Source organism: Oryzias latipes, chromosome 17, assembly GCF_053564925.1.
Source record: "Oryzias latipes strain Hd-rR chromosome 17, Olatipes_Hd-rR_3.1".
NCBI classification, from domain to species: domain Eukaryota; kingdom Metazoa; phylum Chordata; class Actinopteri; order Beloniformes; family Adrianichthyidae; genus Oryzias; species Oryzias latipes.
The window spans coordinates 22551452-22568308 of NC_136253.1; the positions used below are offsets into that span (position 1 = coordinate 22551452).

The 16857-nt window shown below is 41.3% G+C and overlaps 1 protein-coding gene across 1 annotated transcript in view; it reads left to right on the forward strand.

The window, feature by feature from the left end:
• Positions 1-15293, forward strand: part of rem2 (RAS (RAD and GEM)-like GTP binding 2) — a 46205-nt gene extending 30912 nt beyond the window's left edge. Inside the window, exons 4-5 of the mRNA XM_023965306.2 lie at positions 2686-2863; positions 13959-15293. Coding sequence (XP_023821074.1) covers positions 2686-2863; positions 13959-14281 — 501 coding nt within the window. The 3' untranslated portion in view covers positions 14282-15293. The remainder of the gene's footprint in view (positions 1-2685; positions 2864-13958) is intronic.
• The last annotated feature ends 1564 nt before the right edge of the window (positions 15294-16857 follow it).

A 16857-nucleotide genomic window follows, 5' to 3' on the forward strand; every position in this document is an offset into this window, starting at 1 on the left:
GCTCAAACACAATTTTTCTTTTTTGCTTAGTTGTAAAAAAATAAACTGCATCCACTGCTGCCTTGTATAAATATTCTTCTGGTAGAAAACACAATTCTGCAATGCTCCACCAAAGAGTATTGTTCTTTGTGTATCAAATCATGGGTTTATTCTCCCACATAACACTTCCAAGCAAATTATTGTTTTTTATTTTTTTGTTTTGTATTTTTACGTAAACCGTACGTACATATTTACTGGCCCTCTAAATAAATATACAAAATGAAAGGATAACATTTTTGTTGTTGGAGTTTTAGAAACTGTTGCAAAGTAATATGTAGAAATGCTGCAAATTCATATTTGAACTTTTGAACCATGTTTACAATGTTTTCCTTGTTTATTGCGGGGATTACATTCTAAAAAGATAGGTCAAATTGACAAAGTTGGCTTATATGTCTTATGTGTATGTAAAAACACCCTCAATGCACACTTTTTACATAGACATGTATATTTTTTCACAATGTGTTGTATTTCTGTTGTTGCTAACTGTCATGGATCATAGATATGATTTAATAAGTGCCAGTTTTAGTAGATATCAAGCTATATGACCTTTGAACTTATAGGATAGAGTTTTCTTTTTTCTTTCAAAAGGGATCAAGTTTTTTTTTTCCTTCTAAAGGTAATAAAAATACCTGAAATTTGTTTTATATGGAGCCCTAGAAATGATAAAAACTGTTCCTCAAATTAGTATTTTGTGTGCAGAAGTCAGTATTTTCTGGCAACAAAATGCTAATTTCTGTGTATAAAATGCTTACTTTTGCATACAAAATGGTAACTTGTACAGACAAAATGCTAGTTTTTGTGCACAAAATACTGAATTGGGGCCACAAAATGCTAATTTTAGTGCACAAAATAGTAATGTTTGCATTTAAATTGCTGATTTATGTGAACAAAATATTAACTTGTTTGCACAAACTGCTCATATTAGTGCACTAAATAGTAATTTGTGCACACAAAATACCCAAATCTGTGTGCAAAATGCCAGTTCGCTCCCACAAAATACAAAAATGGTAATTTGAACACCAAAAATATTATTTCGTCACAAATTATTAATTTGAGAGAACAATTTGTTAGAGGTTCTTTTCATTTAATTGTCATTTCCAGGACTGGGTAGTTACAAACTAGTATTTGGAAAGAAAAACTTCCAGAGACTTGTAATGTTTTATCTGAAACATTTAATCCAGGTCTAAGCTGAATAATCACCAGCTCAGCGTCTAATCCACAACTGAACTGCATTCTATGGTATTTAGGCTTAATAAACCTGTAATCTCGTTGCATCGACTTCATGCCCACCACATGTTAGATTTTTGGCCAGATTAATAAGAGGATATTGCTGGACAAAGATGTAAAAATGGGTCAACAAGTGATGGGATTTGGAAAATCTCTGGATCTGGTCTTGTCCTTTTTGCTTTTCATACCATCAGTTCTTACCCTAATGAAAATCAAGAAATGCAACAAAAAAAAAAGCAATCCTCTAAAAGGACTCCAGCCATGACCTAATTTGCACCACTGTGGGTCCAACGAACGCAGCTGACTGCACCAAAGAGACGGAGCCGAAGAGGACAGGGACGCTCACAGGCACTTACAAGATGCTGTTTCTGCTAGAGCCACTCGGGCTAATTGAGCCTCTGTGACAGGAAGCCCCAACGGGCCTTTAGGGGTTATTGTTAAGAGGGTCAGAAGATTCAAAGTGAAGCGTGATGTGCTCACAGTCAAGTTGAGCAAAACTCGTTCCACGTTCTGTCATGGAAGGGCGTTAAAAGTTTGACTGGTGCCTGCTTGGCACCAGCTCCGTAGTCCTTCCAATAACACTGCACCAACTCACACATGAGGTTTTAAAAGAGGACAAACTGCTAATCTGGTGATGAGACTCTCATGTCAGATTTCATTCAACCTGTCATTTATCAAGCTGGCACGATGAACCCAGCTATACAGTCACCAGATCTCCGCTTCAACCGCTCCTCTGGCTTCAGTTGCATCCAACTGCATGGAGGGTTGACCGGTACGGATGCTGTAGGCCCATGGGGCAGCCCCGTTTTGAGATGGGTGCAGGTGTGTCTTGCAAATCCCTTGAGGGTCTTGCAGCCACCTTAGGGGACAATGTGAAAATACAACATAAGATTGTCGTGCATGTATCGTGTACATCGTGTATTGTATCATCAAGTACACTGTAAATCACTTATGACGGCAGGTAATGCTGTCGTACGGTGCCCCTACGCCCCACCCTAGTCAAGGGGTGTTAGAATCCAGACCTCCAGGGCCGGTGTCCAAAATGTTTTCCAACCAACCTTCTTTTTGGCTAGACACACCAGATCCAGGTAGAGGTACAGGTACAGATACAGGTACAGGAGCAGATAAGGCCAGTTTTCTGGAAAACCAGCAAGAAGCCAGCCCTTGGGGGGCGGTGAGATGGACACCACTGCTCTAGTGGTTGGAAGGGTACTGGCCCCATACCAATACATAAATGTCCTTTGGATGCCCCAAGAAACTACACTCTGACTAATTTGCTAATTTGTAGTTGTCACTCAAACAGCACTAATGTTCGCAGTCCACAGGGTTCGTTTTCGCCCTCAGACAGCCCGAATCCACCCGTATCCACCAGTTGTGACCCAGTCATAAAGTGTGTGTCTGTGCGTTTGTGACCCTCAGGACCTGGCCACGATGCAGTGCGACGTGTGTATCCTGGTGTTCTCAGTGACTGACAGGAGGAGTTTCCACCGCACGGCCCAGCTCCGCCTCCTTCTCAGGGAGTCCCAGCCACAAACACCCATCATCCTCGTGGGGAACAAGAGCGACCTGGTCCGGTCCAGAGAAATCAGTTCAGAAGGTGGGTAACGGCGCTGCTCTCCACAATTTGCCATCTGACAAACCCTTCAACCCTTAAAAGATTTTCCAAGAACATCTATAACCAGTTTTTGTTATCTCCTATGTCTTCTGTAGAGGAGTTTTCTAAATGATCTTTAAATGTTCTGAGAAAGTCTATAAGTTACCATAATTCTGCAGAATACAATGAGTCAATCCAGCTCAACTTTCAAAAGCAGAAGTGGTTTTGTATACATTATAAAAAATGCTTTCTTTCTATAAATTTTGCTTTTTGTCACAAATTATAAGATGCTAGCATATAAAACCTTTTTTGCTTAACCCTTGTGCTATCCAAGGCACGTTAAGTTGGGAGTGGGGTCATCTGGACCCCACAAGACAGTGCCTTAAACGTTTTTTTTCTTCAATGATTTGTGATCTTCACTAGTGTCCATGGATTACATGAAATCCTCTCCACCTTTATCCACCTTTGTCATGGTAGGGATAACACGTCAATGTAAGGGTGGGGTCATCTGGACCACATAAGATAGCACAAGGGTTAATGCCTTTCTTTTTATGGTTACAAATATTATGTTTATGATTTGGGGCTATCTTCAGCATAAACATGACACAAGAAATAAGTAAAACCACAGCTCCTATAAAAATGTGAATTAAAACTATAACTAGGACGTATTCTGACTTTTGGATACATTTTTCTGAAACGATGAAGCCAACATTTCAAAGGTGTTCCAAAAAAGATGTTTTTTTTAATGGCAACATATGTTTTAGTTTAAAAATGCTGGTGTTCCTCTCTCAAATGGTAAAAGCAGTGATGTCGCTGTTCAAATGTACTTTTCGACTGGTTCTTTAATGTTACGGTTACACCGGGCCCAGACATACGAGTTGAAACAACCACTTCCAATAACAAGGCAAAGTTTACATGTGTATGTGCGCGTCTAGGGCTTCCGTGTTCAACACTCTATTATTCAAGTGTCCTTGTTGTCAAAGGACACATCAGGACATGTCAAAGTTTTGAAGTCTGTTTACAGCCTCTACGTATAAAATGCGCAGCCACTGAACGCGTGTTACATTTTTCGCACCTGTAAGTAGATGCGCTAGTAACAGATAGCGTTCTTGAATATGTATAACAGGCTCGGTTTGTTTGTAGCTTGACTGTTAAAGTCAGTATAACGTACAAAATACCAGAGGACCTATAAAGTCTCAGTAGTAAAACTGACTTTGCTGTTTTGTCTGTGGAGCAAACTGCTGATTAGTAATCTTACAGTCTGAGAAGGAGAAATTGCATTTAGAGAAATCTTGCAAAAGAGCAAGGCATCAGTGGCACTTTCCTGTCTGACAGGAACTGTCAGCTGCTCAGCAGATGGAGTCATTTTAGAGAAAGGAGTCAACAGCATTTCTACTCTTGACTAAGAACCAAAAATGTGAGGTGTGATGAGAGGTTTTAGCTAAATCTCCATTTATCAGCTTATATTTCTTCAAAAGTGAAAGAGAACACATTTGTTCATTCATACATTTTCTACCATTTTATCCCTTTCGAGGTCACGGGGCTTCCGGAGCCCATCCCGGCCACTTTTGGGCGAAGGCAGGGTACACCCTGGACTGTTCGCCACTCTGTCGCAGGGCAAGAGAGCACATATTATTCTATATTATATCAATTCAACATTTTGTGGTTTCTAATTCTAGAGCCAGTAGGTGGACCCTGGATTTTGATTTGATTTGATTTGAAATGGTTTATTTCAAGCAATCAAATAAAAATTATACTCAAAAACAATACAATAATCAGTTATACAATCATACAATGAACTATCAAACTGAAGATAATTAGACATACTAATAAATATTGCTTGAAAGGGAGTGGAAGGAAGCGAATTTATATAATCCCACCCCTGTTCTACCGTAACCATTTTATTACATGATTTATCATTATCCGGTTTCTAGCTTTAATCAGACAGAATTAAGAATCATTAAGTATCAATAAAGCACATGACAAAGATGAATTACTTAATTATTATGTAAAAATAACTATTTTAGAAATCAACATGCCATATGCAGATCATTTATTCAAAATATATGCAGATTATGTTACTTATAAAAGTCATTCATATGATTAAAAAATAATACTATATCGGTAAAATAGACATAACACTGTTTCAAAAATCTTAATAGCAATAAATGCTTAAGTATCAAAGTTAAAATATGTGCAAAATTACATTAGGAAAAATCATGAATCAATTTTTCAATTTTTGGAGCAAGTGATATAATATCATTAGAAAATCAAAACAAGATTTACACATTTAGCAGGTTGCGGCTAACATGTAGCGGTGTCGGACTGTGGTTTTTACGTGTTGCAAACAGGTTTGGGAGTTTCAGGTATTGTGAACACGCAAATGCGGCTAACATGTAGCGGTGTCGGACTGTAGTTTATACGTGTTGCAAACAGGTTTGGGAGTTTCAGGTATTGTGAACACGCAAATGCGGCTAACATGTAGCGGTGTCGGACTGTAGTTTTTACGTGTTGCAAACAGGTTTGGGAGTTTCCGGTATTGTGAACACATGAATGCGGCTAACATGTAGCGGTGTCGGACTGTAGTTTTTACGTGTTGCAAACAGGTTTGGGAGTTTCAGGTTTTGTGAACACATGAATGCGGCTAACGTGTAGCGGTGTCGGACTGTGGTTTTTCCCTCCGAAACGGCGCGACTGCCAACGGGGTTGCACTGTTCATTCTGTCCGAGTGCGTCGTGCCGCCCTGGGCATGGACCACCCCACGTACAGCGGGCGCAAGGGGTCTTCGGCGATATCGGCTACCTACCAACCAGTTTTGAAACACGGACCGAGGAGTCTAACAGTAAATCTTAGTCTGCGTGTATAGATTTGAATAAAATTGCAACAATTTATCAGGTATGCATTGTGTTTCCTATATAATGACGTATTTATTTATAGAAAATTTAAAAATGTCGTTCATCTGTTGCACTTTGTGCAAAAGCATTGATACATGACCTTTTTTTGTGACGATTGGAGGTTTTTTCTTTATGAAATCAGACCAGAATTAACTATTTTATGGTCCTTTTACTGTACCTGCTAAGCCATGTCTTATTGTTTACAGACCTTTCCAATATGGCGTCACTCCTTACGCATCTTGGACAATGGTAACAAGCTAGCGTAGCGTTTCTAGCAGTATAACTCATTGGTCTCACCCATACCCCAAAAAACCAAAAAGGCGAATTTCTAATGAGCTCTTGCTGCTCCTTAATTTTAGCTTAAAACTGCATAATGATAATTAAAAGACCACTGGGAAAATCTTTACAATAGAAAACAAAATAGTAGAAGTGGGACTAGAAGAAAACGATTGGAGTTTGGCTGTCATTTGCTGCAGTCGACTGACTCTCTCTGACTTTCAGTGACTGAATGACATGAATCACTAAAGTGTCAGCACTCGCCCTAAAATGAAAGAGAACCTAATTATCAGCCTGTTAGCAGGCTGCGTTTGAATTTCAGTCAGCGAGCGTTCCCTAAAATCGGTAAATAACTAGTTTCATAAACCGATGAAAAAAAAAAAAAAGATAAATAATCCTTTCTGGTGTTGAAAGTTTCCAGTGCAGACAGCATAAATTACACATCTAACATCGACATGACAGAATTCTGCAGCAGCGACTGAAGTGGGGGTGCCGCATGGCGAGAGGTTAGTTTGATTTAGCAACAGCGGGGTTGAAGGAACCTGCATAAGTGATGCAAGATGAGAGGCAGACACACCACACACACACACACACACACACAAAAGAGGTTTGGAGCACTCTTTGTCTCTTTGTACAGATTTCTTTGTAAGCAGCTTTCACATGGAGGGATCCTGAATAGAAAATGTCTTGTAATTATAGTTATCTGCTTGATACTGATGTTGTTGCTGGTGTTCATAATGAATAGGAGTGCGTGCATGCTCAAAATGGAAATGCGTAGTTAATATGTGCATTTACGCACACTTAAACATATTTTCTCAGTGCAAGCAGGGGATAGTATGTTTGCATAACTACTTATTTGCCCACTTTGGTTTGACTTATCTGCCCTAGAAAGGGCTCCAGTGTGGTTCATATTTTTTTCATATTTAAAAACTATTATAAGTATTATTTATTTTTTTCTTTTTAAATCTAAATTCTGTCTTAATTCTACCTTTCTGTGAAATTTTTGGTGCATAAAAATAAAAAATACAGTTCTTTGTACAGGGGTCACGGGGGGCCCGGAGCCCAACCCAGTCACCCGGGGTACACCCTGGAAAGGTCGCCAGTCTGAGGCACCGCCACAATCACACGCCCATACACACGCCATGGGATAATTTAGACTAACCAATTAACATGTGAAGCATGTTTTTGAACAGTGGGAGGAAGCCGGAGTCCCCGGAAAAAACCAACGCATGCACGGGGAGAACAAGCAAGCTCCACGCCACACCGGGGCTTTTTTGCTGTGGGGCAAGAGCGTTAACCACTGCACCACCATGCAGCCCTGAAGGCAGTTTGGTTTGATCTGTAGCAGATCCTCTTGACCATGTCTACATACCTAAATGCACTGAGCTGCTGCCCTGTGATTGGCTGATTAGAAATTTGCTTTAATGAGCATTTGGACAGGTGTGCTTAACAACGTGGCCAGTGAGTGTATGTTGTTAGCAGTTACCTATCTATATCGTCTTAGAGGTTGGACAATTGACATTCTTTTTGTCGGGACATTCCTCGATGCTTTAATACACATCATTAGGAGCTTTCTAACATTTGCGTGTTGGTACGTTTGTGTGTCAAGTACATGCAGTGATACGCACGGATCAGTCAAAATAAATCCTACAGAATTGTCTGAGTCGATATCAGACCTCAAGCGCCGGATGATCTTGTTGAAGTCTAACTAGAATTTCTATGGAGGGCTGTCAGGCCATCCCATTATCTGCCTCCCCAATAAGGATTCAAAAAGAAATGAGTGCTGAGCGCTGTGAAGTGGAGGTGGGACGGCAGAGTTTGACCTTGGCCTCCATTTGTAATTGAGGAATAGGGCTGGAAAATGAAAATGTTGCAGTAATCTCTACAGTTTCAGTCCGCATGTGGACGACTCCACTGTTGGTTTTTAGCTTTCCAAAAGTCGCATTTCTGTTTGCATTATCTGCCAGTAGCAGGATGGTGCAGCATTTTCATATCTCTATCTAGGTTTGTAGTCAGGGGCATGAGTAACGGCATGCACATAAACACGTCAAAGGGGCTAAAAGGCAACACCCCTCATCTCACTTCTATCTTCACCATGCCTGTTTAAAGCCAGGCCTCTGATAAGAGTCGCAAAAACAAAAGGAGGAAACAGTGAGCGCATTAGAAAGATTGTCTGTTGGGGGGGGAACTCATTTAAAGACTGTTCCAGAACCAGGACTGTTCAGCACAGGGGACCCACTGAAAGTTTGGTTATATGTTAGAGTCTTTGCTAACTCAAACTTTGAAGAGATTTGGAACTTTATGTTAAAATCCTATTGAGTGGTATTTCTGTAGTGGTAATAACTACGGCTCAGTATTTCAAACATAATCCTGTGGGATTAAACCTCCAGGATTGGGTCCTGAGATGAAATTAGGTATGTGATCCTGAAGATTGGGATTCAGATTTAGTGATCCAATCCTGCCTTACATCTGTATTAAAGGCCCCAATTATTTCAAACCTTTGAATTGAATCTTGATCCTGAAAATAAGGATTAATTTAATCCCAGCAGGATCTAAGACTGATCCTGTGTCTCTTTCTCCTTTTTAATGTGTTTATATATCCCCCTCCTGAAAAAGGGAATTTAACAAACTCGTACTAAGACTCATTCATAAGTTAAACATTTATAGAAAAATGAAAATAAATACTGTCACAAAATTTTAGTTTCCAGTTTTTCTGTTCTTTTATAAAAGCAGTAGTTTATGCTTTCTATCATATTTCTCTCTCCATTTCTCTGTAAGTATTCTTCTCTATCTATTTATCCCTATCTATCATCTCCATGTATCCATCTCTATTTCTCTATCTATCTCAATATCCATCTCTTTCTATCAATCTTTATCTATCCATCTCTATTGCTCTCTATCATCTCTATTTCTATCCATTACCATCTCTATCTGTCCATCTCTATTCATCCATCTCTGTCTATCCCTATCTATATTTATCTATCTCCATCTATGTCTCTATCTATCCATCCCTATTTGTATACATCTCCATCTCTATCTGCCCATCTCTATTTTTATCTCTGTCCATCTCTATCCATCTATCAATCTGTCTCTATCTATCTATACGACAGAAATATCAAAGAGAAGAAAGTTGTACATAGATTATACATTTTTAATGCAATCAAATTTGTCCATATTTTTGTAATAGGTTTACACTTCAGTGATTTTTTTCTTTTAGGTTGAAGCTGGGGTTAAATCATGTGACTTTTGTTTAGTTCTAATTTGTTTGCTTGATATGAGTGAAAGGACAAAGGATTGGCGACGGTGCAGGATAAATCCTGAGAGATGCCTCCACTCAGCATATTCTCCTTCTATAAATAAACAACCCGGGGACGTCGGTGTGGTCAGCGATATTAAAATGCCTCATTCCCGGTCCTGGGTCGTCTGACAAGAACGTTCCAATGCTCTGCTGGCGAAGACCACATTCCCCCCTCCTGACAGGAATGACCGGCCCACTGACATCCTCCACGAGGAAGCCGCGGATGGGAATGCTGAAGTCGTAAAAGCTATTTATAGCGCGTACACTGGGACACTTCAATTCCACTATCTCTCACCTTCCCTGTCTCTCTGCATATTTGACCATGCACTCTGGAACTCATGCTGTCAGTCTGCTTAGTGTGGAAGGGCGTGGTCCTGCTCGCCTGATTGAAATGCACTCTGACTCTGTTTGCATAGTCTGGGATCTGGATGAATCTTTTTCCTCTGTCTGGCTGTCTCTTTTCATCTCTTTCCTCTTCCTGTCCGTCTGCTACCTTCCCTGACGTGTCTTTTCAGCAGTTTATCACTTGTCCTATTCATCTAATTCTTTAATTGAGCACAGGTTTAAACCCCACATTTCTTCTAAACAAAGCACCTTCGCCATTTCTTTTAAGACCACTAGTTCTTGCATCCTCCTCCTTCCCTTATCCGTCTGTCTTGTCTCATCATCTTTTACTGGAGCATAAGCTAATGTCCTCTGCTCACACTTTCTACTTTTTCCCAGTGCCTGATTTTCCAGCTTCTTCTAAACAAAATCCGATCAAGTTCTTAAGCCATTCATTATTTATTAATAATCACAATTCATAGCTTCTATTTGAAATATAATGTTGACAAAGGCTGCACGGTGGAGCAGTGGTTAGCAGCAAGAAGGCCCCTGGTTCAAATCCCGGTTCTGGGACCTGAACCAGAACACCAATGGGGGACCTTTCTTTGTGGAGTTTGCATGTTCCCCCCATGCATGCGTGGGTTTTCTTCGGGGACTCCAGCTTCCTCCCACTGTTAATTGGTGACTCTAAATCCATAAGTGTAAGTGTGCATGGGTGTGTGATTGTGGCCCTGCGACAGACTGGCGACCTGTCCAGGATGTCCCCAGCCCTCACCAGCAAGTGGCCGGGATAGGCTCCAGCAGCCCCGTGACCGCGAAAGGGAAAAAAAGGATTGGAAGATAAATGGCTGGATGAATGCTGACAAAAGGCTCTGTATCATTTCAATTTTTTATTTGTTTAAGAAATGCATTTTTGGAAAAGAGATGTTGTACTTAAACAACCCAACTCTGGATAATTTGTAAATGAGGATCCATGTCGGGTCGGCAACCTGCGGCTCCGGAGCCGCATGCGGCTCTTTCCTCCCTGTGGTGCGGCTCTTTGTGTTTTTGTAAAATAACTATTATGTTTTCTGATCAGAAAAATTTAGATTAAGAAGAAAATCTGATAAATAGAATGGTTTTAGCTAGCTGGTTTTTGGCGTCTTGGAAAGAGTGGGTACTTCTTATTTCAAACATAAGGGGAAAGGGTGTCTTGGTCCAGTTTTCATAAACATTCAATGCTTGCAAGTGAACACTAGTATGATTCCCTTCAGTGTGAATGCAGACCAATTGTTTAGCTGACCAAAAAGCGAAGATAAACAAAAAAAGTGATGTAAATGTCAGATAAACGTCATATTTTAAGAATAAATTACAAACGGTGGGTGTTTAAAGAAAAGGTTGCAAAATGTCAGTAAACTGGAAATTATAAAAAAAAAAAAAACAGTGAAGTTTATAAACTATTTATTTTTGGGACTATCAGTCGCACTGGAGTAAAGGTAACTTTTCAGAGAAATTTTTTAACAAAATACGGGAAGGAGAACGGCCGTTCATTTTGAAAGGCAAATCCTAATAATGGAATAGAACAATACTTGACTAAAAATATGCAGCAGCTTTTGGCAAATATTTCAACTTTTACAAACAGTTTGACCAGCTCTGGAGCGATGACTGGGAAATCCAACACCACCAAAGTTGTAAATTTTCATGGCATTTCCCTCTCACTTAAACAAAGTTCACCTAAAGGCTTCTTAGTTTGAAAACATCCGTATTTTGTAATTCCCAAAAATGTATTAACATTTTACTTGCAAAGATATGCTAAGAAAAACCTGAATGTCTTTCAACCATAAAAACTATTACAACGGACACCTAACTTGTTAAAAGGGACATGGGGGAAGGACCAAGAATCCAGCCAATCATCTTTCGGTAAGAATAGCGTCACATTTTCTTTTATATAGATGCTTATTGACAAAACATTACTCAAGCCCTCTACTGTTTGCAATGGTGATGAACAGGCAGACAGATGAGGTTAGACAGGAATCAGCATGGACTATGATGTTTGCAGACGATATTGTGATCTGTAGCGAGAGCAGGAAACAGGTCAGGAGGAGAAGCTGGAGAGGTTAAGCTTTGCCCTGGAAAGGAAAGGAATTGAAGGTTAGCCGCAGCAAGAAAGAGTACATGTGTTTGAATGAGAGGGACCTAAGTGGAAGAGTGAGGCATATTTGAAGTATGTAGGGTCAACAGTCCAGAGTAATGGAAAGTTTGGAAAAGAAGTGAAGAAGTGAATGCTGATGAGGTTCTCTGTGGGAGTGATCAGGATGGACAGGATCAGGAAGGAGGACATCGGAGGGACGGCACATGTTAGAGGTTTTGGGGATAAAGTTGGAGAGGCCGGACTGAGATGGTTCGGACATGTCCAGAGGAGAGATGGTGAATGTATTGGTGGACGGGTGCTGAGTCTAGAGCTACCAGGAAAGACGTCTAGAGGAAGACCAAAGAGGAGGTTTCTGGATGCAGTGAGCAAAGACATGAAGGTAGTTGGTGTTAGAGTAGAGGATGCAGAAGATGGGGTTAGATGCAGAAAGCTGAATCGCTGTGGCGACCCCTGAGGGGAAAAGAAGATGGACAAAACACCACTCAATATTTGAATCACATTCAATTTAAATGGTAGGATATTTGTTTGTCTTGATATTCCTAATCCTTTATAAACCAATTTGTTTTGCCTTTTGTGATTTTCTTTGTCATGTTAAATAGAATATTATCTCACTTTACGAAATCTACACACAATTCATTTTCAGCTGCTCATTTCCTGTCAGTCTGATGGTCCTATTTTCCTAAAAAAAGAAAAAAAAAAGAAAAGGCAAACCAATAATAGGAATTCAAACATGCTAGTTCAGAGGAAAGTGGCAGTAAAACAAAAAGCCAAAGTGCCGAGAGAGGCATTTGAGCTGACAATAATATTGATTTGTTTCAGGATTATCTGTATCTGCCCAGCTTTCCTTATCAGTCTGGCTTGTTTAACCAGGCGCAAACAGCCTCTTTTAGCTGGGATGTGGAGCTTTGTCAACATGTGCAGTCACCTGTCTTGATCCGCGAGGCCAACATGAGCCGCAGCAAACGGATCCGGCCTTAAATAACGCAGTTATAGGCATCATTAACCTCATCCAGGCGTTACTGCTTCTCTCTGTGGTTTAGGATTCACTGGGGACTGTAGATATATTTCCCAACCATATTGAATGCATCTGTCTGCCGCTTGGTGTCTTCGCTCTAAGCAACAAAATAAAGAAAAGGCTATTGAATGTGCTGCATTTTAAACATTTTAAACAATTTTTCTTAAATTGATTGAGACTAAGATATCCAGGAGTCGAAGTTTTAAAAATGTTTAATGTTGTTTCTCTTTCGGCTTTTCCCATCTGGGGTCGCCACAGCGAACGAGTCGCATGGGAAATTTGGCAATGTTCTACGCCGGATGCCCTTCCTGACGCAACCCTCTCAAAGCAACCGGGCTTGGGACCGGCATAGAAGTAGAGAAGGGAATTTTAAAAATGTTTAATATTGCCTAAAAATAACATTTCTGATTTTTTTTTTTTTTTTTTAATTCATTTTTGTTCTCTCTTTATTTTCCAAAACGATCATTACCAGTGACGGAATAAAAGTTCTCATTTTAACATTTCCTATCAGAATTGACCTGAATTCAAGGTGCAACAACACAGAAACTTAAACTCAGCTAAGTAACACATTTTTGGACAGGCGGCGAGCAAAGAATTCAGCGAAAGAGGGGTGGCTGACTCGTGTTTGTTCTGTGGAGAGGCAGCTGCATAGTTCGGTGTGCCTTATAGATGACATTGGTTTGAACCGACCTTTCATTGGCGGAGCGCCATTTAATGCGGCGCTACTTTTTGATTAATTTCTTCCCTAAAAGAAATCTCAAGTGGCTTTTTTTTTTCTTCACCCTGATGCAAATTTGGTCAAATTCCGCCTCAACATTCAGACAAAAAAGTCAAGTTAAAGAACAAAATTAATGACTAGAACACAGTTTAAATATGCTTGTTCTACATAATTAACATAAACTTTCATTTTTGCTTTAAAAGTCTGAATTTAAACATGAATGTCTGGCATGTCATGCAGAAGCGAGTGGAACAAGCAGCAGTAGCATCCCTACAGTGAAAAGCTGTTGACTGACTCCATTTTTCTCAATTTGCCATGACTAGATTGACAGTTACGCTGCGACAGCAGCAGATTTTTTGGAGCAGTGGGACACATCACACAGCAGCTGGCTTGCTACGCTTCTGTTGCCGCCTCATCCTTTCAGTGTACCCTCTTTCAACAGAGGCCCAGTCCAGCGCCATGATGTTTGACTGCGTCTACCTGGAGCTCTCTGCGTCTTTGGACCACGGCACGAACGAGCTGCTGGAGGCGGCGGTGCGGACGGCACGAGGGGACTGCGTGGGTCCCGGTTGGATGGACGGCGACCCGGGAGCGGGACGCCGGGAGAGCCTGACGAGCCGGGCCAAGCGCTTCCTGGCCGGCCTGGTGCCCCGGTCGTACGGGCGGGACCGCGATCGGGGCCGCTACAGGGAAATGAGCCGGCACGGGGGGAGCAAGATCTTTCGTCAAAAATCCCGCTCCTGCCATGACCTCAGCGCACTGTGACCCCCCCCCCCCAACTGCTCTTACAGGGGAGATAGCAAACACACAACACACCCTCCATATAAACACACAAAAACTCACACACATGGAGGGGGGAAAAAAAGACCACAAGGGACATGATGTGCATGGTAGAAAGAGAAACTTTGAGGAGAGGAGAGATGGAAGCCCTCGGATCAGTGAGGCAATTTCCAGCCAGAGAAACGGATAAGGAGCCTGATTGGACGCCGCAGCTCGGCTGAATCACTCATTACTCCCGAAAGAAAATCATCAAGGTAGCGATTTGATGCCTAACTGGAGGGACAATGAAGTCACCCAAACAAATACTGAAACACACGTAGCACCCACGAATGAACGTAGAGACTGATAGCAATTCAATGTATTCCAGACCCTGGTTTTCCAGCATGCGTAGTAGACGATCTAAGACCCCGTAGGTTTTTACAGTCACATGACCCTTGATTTACAGTACCTCAGTGGCCGATAGCAAATGCAAAGTCCTGCTAGTGTTATGAGTAATGCCATAACAAAGGCAAGACTGTTTATTTTTCAAATGTCTCCACAGTCTGTCCATGTCCCGCGCTGAATACAAGCGTTGTTTGATACAGGATGTTCATCTTGCGACTTTTATAGAAGGTTAAATCATCACCCACCCAAGCCATATTCTTTTGCTGACTGCACCACAAGCAATCAGCAGAGTAAACCCTTTACTGCAGACGGACGGACGGAGGGAGAGGACATCACGGGGGCCGCTGTCAAAGCACGGAAGGACAAACACAAAAAACCCTATCTACCTGTGGCTGCTTGATCTGCTCTGATTATTTGGTTTTGCGTGTTTTTCACCTCGATTCTCGCAGGTTGAGACTTTTTATTCTGTGGGGAGGGAGATTCTGGAACTGTTCCCTGTATGTCACGGAGCGCGCCGCCACCGCCGCCTCTGTAACATCCTCACCGGTTTGTCACTGTCTGCACTCATCTTCACCTCTGAGAATAAAAGCATTTTTGTTTGGCATCTCTATAAGAGTGTCGTCTTTTTTTTTTTTGTAAACAGGCTTGAAGGATGGCGGGATAAACAGTAGATAACTGGAAAGCAATTTCCACCAAAACAGTAAAGCGTATGTGTCAGCTGCAGGTCAGTCAGTCTGTGCAAACAGAGAACGGCCGGTGAGACACAGGCTGCCTGTGCCTCACCTGCCGTTCTCTCGTGTAACCCTTGTGCTATCTTGTGGGGTCAAAATGACCCCACTCTTATATTGACGTGTTCTCCCTACCATGACAAAGGTGGATAAAGGTGGAAAGATTTCATGTAATCCATGGACACTAGTGAAGATCACAAATCATTGAAGAAACAAAGTAGAAAAAGAAGAAGAAAAAAGAAGAAAAACCGTTCAGCGCACTGTCTAGTGGGTCTAGATGACCCCACTCCCAATGTTTACGTGCCTTGGATAGCACAAGGGTTAATTGAATAGGAAATTCATCAATTTGCTTCTTTTTGACCAAAGAAATGTGATGACCCACACAGAAAAAAGTAATCATAGAATAGACATGTCAAACAATTATTGGATTTTTATTTTTAATAAAGCCTAGTCATTTAATTTTATTTATGTATTTTTTTGAGTCATATTTTGCTGGTGAGGCTGGGCCCTACCTGCCTTCTCTGGCTGCACGTCACTGCTCCGATTCTGTTGTCTCGTTCAATGAGCCTAAAGCTTTTTGATTCGTGCAGCAGAGTTGGCCAGCTTCAATGGGAAGTCAATGATACAGACGCGATCTGAATGTTCTACGGCGCGTGTAACCCTTGTGCTATCCTAGGCACTTTAACATTGGGAGTTGGGTCATCTAGACCCACTAGACAGTGTGCTGAACGTTTTTTCTTCAATGATTTGTGATCTTCACTGGTGTCCATGAATCACATGAAATCTTTCCACCTTCATCCACCTTTGTCATGGTAGGGAGAACACGTCAATGTGAGCGTGGGGTCATAGGATAGCACAAGGGTTAAAGGTGAGGCACGCGATTCAGCAGCAGCGCGATTTGAGCGGCGCAGCCAGTTGAAATATTTAAAGTTTTGCGTAGTTGCTTCAAAGTATCAACCAATCAGGGACTTCGCTTTGGGCACGTGGTGTTTTCAGTGACAGCGGGCCGATTAGAACACACATCCAATATGGTGGATCGATCCGGTAGTTCTCCTCCTGAACTTCCATCCATTTTTTTAACCCGCTGTTTCCCTTTCGTTTTTCCGGAGCCCGTCCCTGGCTACTGTTGTACGGGACGGTTTTTAAATACTTTTTTTTGCAAATATTATTAAACGCAATACATCATGGTCTAGATTCGCCAATCTAGTGAGCATCAATGCTCACTGGTTTTTTGCAGAGACATCTGGGAAATTACTTGGGCACTCAATCTTGGAATTGTAGATTCAGAACGCACTACAAAATGGCAAACGCGCTATATTGTACACTGTGTAGTGAGTAGTGAAGGAATTCAGACACAGCCTAAGTGTCTGGTTTTCAGTTCTTCCTTTTCAGGTCATCAGTTTTGTTTCTCTATAGTTTAATTTCACGTTCGAATTTGTTCATTAAATG